The following is a 2,676-nucleotide window of genomic DNA, read 5'->3' on the forward strand; positions in this document are numbered from 1 at the left end:
CGCGGCCTCCTCATGGGGCGGTTCACGGCGGGGGTGGGTGCCTGCCCCGCCGTCCTGACGAGCCGACCCCCTGGCGCACCCGCCCTGTGTACAGGTAGAAGGGCTGACCCCGCTCATAGGCATCCAGCAGCTCATTGAGGTCCCTGCAGGCAGGACCAGGCGGTGCCAGGGGTGAGCGCAGGGCCGTGGAGGGCTGGGGGCTGGTGGGTGGGCCTCCGGCCCGGGGCGCGGCATTGCTTGCAGGCCAGCTGGGCCGCGCAGCAGGCGCCGGCCGCAGCCAGCCCCGGCCGCGGCGGCCCACCTGTGCGCGAAGAAGATGCCGCGCTTGAGGAAGGGGTGCGCGGGGCGCCCCGTCAGCCGCTCTATCCGCTCCACCAGCGACGCGTCTATCGACTGGCACCCAAACTGCAGGCGGGCGGGGGCAGCGCGGGCGGCCGCCGGCAGGCATGGGTGCACGCGGCGACGGCGGCGGCGGCAGCCTGGCGCCTCCCAACTCGCGCCCAGCGGCCTCTGCTCTGCTCGCCCCTGCCCCTGCATGCCCGCCGCTGCCCCTGCAGGTCGGGCCGCGATGCGGCGCTGCTGGCAGGCGACAGCGGGTCGGGCTGGTGGCAGGGCGAGGGCGAGGTGCCGCTGCCGTGGGGCCCCACCTGCGCCACGAGCTTGTTGTAGTCGATCTTGCCGTCGGCGCCGCCCGTCACGTCCCAGGGCGTGATCACCTGCGAAGGGCAGCCGGCAGCGGCCTGGTGAGCCCCACAGCAAGGATGCGAGCTGCGCAGGCGGCGGCGGCAGTGGTGCTTTGGCGGCATCGAGCGGCGTGCTTGCAAGGCGCGGCATGGCAGGCGGGATTTCAGATCGGACAGGGTTGCACTGGCAGTGCTGACAAGCCCCAAGCTCTGGACCCCTGGGGGGACATGCGCATCACCTGCTCGCCATCCTGCGGCTGCTGCTCCTGGCCCTCGGCCGGAGGCTGCTGCTCCCCGTTGGCCGCTTGCTGCTCCCCTGTCGACGTCATGCTGCACCAAGTCCAGCTAGCGGAAGCGATACGAGAGGGAGCCTCTGCGGTCCGTTGCCAATTCAGTCGATGGCTCGGCAGGACTGCATGCGATTGCCGTGAATGCAGGAACGCAATCATGGCGAGGAAAGGAGTTTTGCGACATGGCGGGCGCCGTCGCCGGTGCCCGCTCCTGCGCGCTGTCCATTGTCCACGAGTCATGTTTAAGTTGCTGGACCCTCATGAATAGAACTGCAGAAGCGCTAGAGTTCACGGCCTGCGCATACTCCTGCATGCGCTCTAGACAGACCGGCCTGCGCCACAGCGCCGGGCGGGAGGCGCCTGCCGCCGTGCTGGATGCAAGAGATCCCAGCGGTTCCTTCTCTGCTACACCTGATATGTCTGCAGGCTATACCTTGTCGCATTGGGGCTGACGCAGGTGTGCTGGAGCCCAACCAGCGCCAGTGCTGAAGGCCTATCCTGTGCCTGGCCGGCGACGTCTTGCTGCGTCCGACATGCCCAGGCAGGCGGCTGGGCGGGTGCCAGATGCGCTGGAGGGTTGAGTGTGAGGCGTATCAGAAGCAATGATGAAGTTTGAGACTGCCAGGCCTGCAGAAGGCAGCCCAGGAGGCCCGGCACCCAAAAGGCGGCCGGCTGAGCTGGCGAAGATGAGGCGTACAGATGACCCTCTTGAAACCGGCGCCCCGGCGCACCGCGTGCTGTTCGGTGCACTCGTCAAACCTCTGGCACCCACATCTGCAGCCGCCGCCGCAGTTGGCGCCTTCCCGCCTCGCCACCCCACTCCTTCGGCAGTTTTGGCGCTGCTTGGCACTTCTTCTCCTCGCTCAGCACCTTGTTCTGCTGCCAGCATTTCGTTGGCGGCCGGTCAGCGGCCCCGGGCCTCATCCTCGGCTGCCTGCGTTTTCGACCACAATGCAGCAGAGTGCTATGGCGCTGCCGCCGCCCGCCCCCGGCTACCTGGCGCCGCCCACCTGGCCCGTGGCGCTGGACTGGACGGAGGAGGAGCAGCGGGCGCTGGAGGCGGGGGTGCAGCGCTACCCGCCCGACCGCTTTGACATGGTGCAGCGCTATGTCAAGATAGCGGCCATGCTGCCGCGCAAGAGCGTGCGCGACGTGGCGCTGCGCGTGCGCTGGACCGTCAACCAGCAGCTGCTCAAGAAGCGCAAGCCTGGGGAGGCGCTGATGCCGATGGCGCCGGGCGCCAAGAAGGCCGCCGTGCCCGGCGGGATGCTGCCGCCCAAGGCGCCCACGCTGCCGCCCGTGCCCATGGTGCGCGCCCCCCCCCCTGCTGCCCCTTGCGCTTGCACCTGTGCTGCTGGCCCGGCAGCCTGCGCCCGGCAGCCGTGAGCAGCTGGGGCCAGGCCGGCGCCAGCGCCTCGCTGCCCATTGCAGCGCACCCTCACAGGCACCGCTTCATCGCCCACACCCCACCCGCCCCCTGCCTCCGCGCCCCGCCTCCCCCTCCCGCCCCTGCAGATGCCGGGCATGTCGGCGCTGCCGCCCGCCGCCGCCGCCATCCCGCCCGAGTCCCCCACCCACGCCGTGATTGGGGGGCCCATCGCGCAGCTGCTGGAAGCCAACTTCTCCATACTCAACGAGGTGGGCGCCTCTGCCGCAGGCGCTGGCGCGGCTGGTCCGCGGGAGGGTTGCGCAGCCGCAACTGG

At 70.4% G+C, this 2,676-nt stretch overlaps 2 protein-coding genes across 2 annotated transcripts in view; one reads left to right on the forward strand and one right to left on the reverse strand.

The window, feature by feature from the left end:
• CHLNCDRAFT_25698 (hypothetical protein) overlaps positions 1-806 on the reverse strand; it is a gene marked incomplete at both ends in the record, with an annotated part of 3,781 nt that extends 2,975 nt beyond the window's left edge. The window contains 3 exons of the mRNA XM_005845581.1: positions 80-143; positions 302-405; positions 648-806. Coding sequence (XP_005845643.1) covers positions 80-143; positions 302-405; positions 648-806 — 327 coding nt within the window. The remainder of the gene's footprint in view (positions 1-79; positions 144-301; positions 406-647) is intronic.
• A 1,118-nt stretch (positions 807-1,924) lies between these two features.
• CHLNCDRAFT_136664 (hypothetical protein) overlaps positions 1,925-2,676 on the forward strand; it is a gene marked incomplete at both ends in the record, with an annotated part of 1,909 nt that continues 1,157 nt past the window's right edge. The window contains 2 exons of the mRNA XM_005845471.1: positions 1,925-2,281; positions 2,489-2,611. Of these exons, the coding sequence (XP_005845533.1) occupies positions 1,925-2,281; positions 2,489-2,611 (480 nt within the window). The remainder of the gene's footprint in view (positions 2,282-2,488; positions 2,612-2,676) is intronic.

This window comes from Chlorella variabilis (assembly GCF_000147415.1).
Source record: "Chlorella variabilis unplaced genomic scaffold CHLNCscaffold_17, whole genome shotgun sequence".
Taxonomy (NCBI): Eukaryota; Viridiplantae; Chlorophyta; class Trebouxiophyceae; order Chlorellales; family Chlorellaceae; genus Chlorella; species Chlorella variabilis.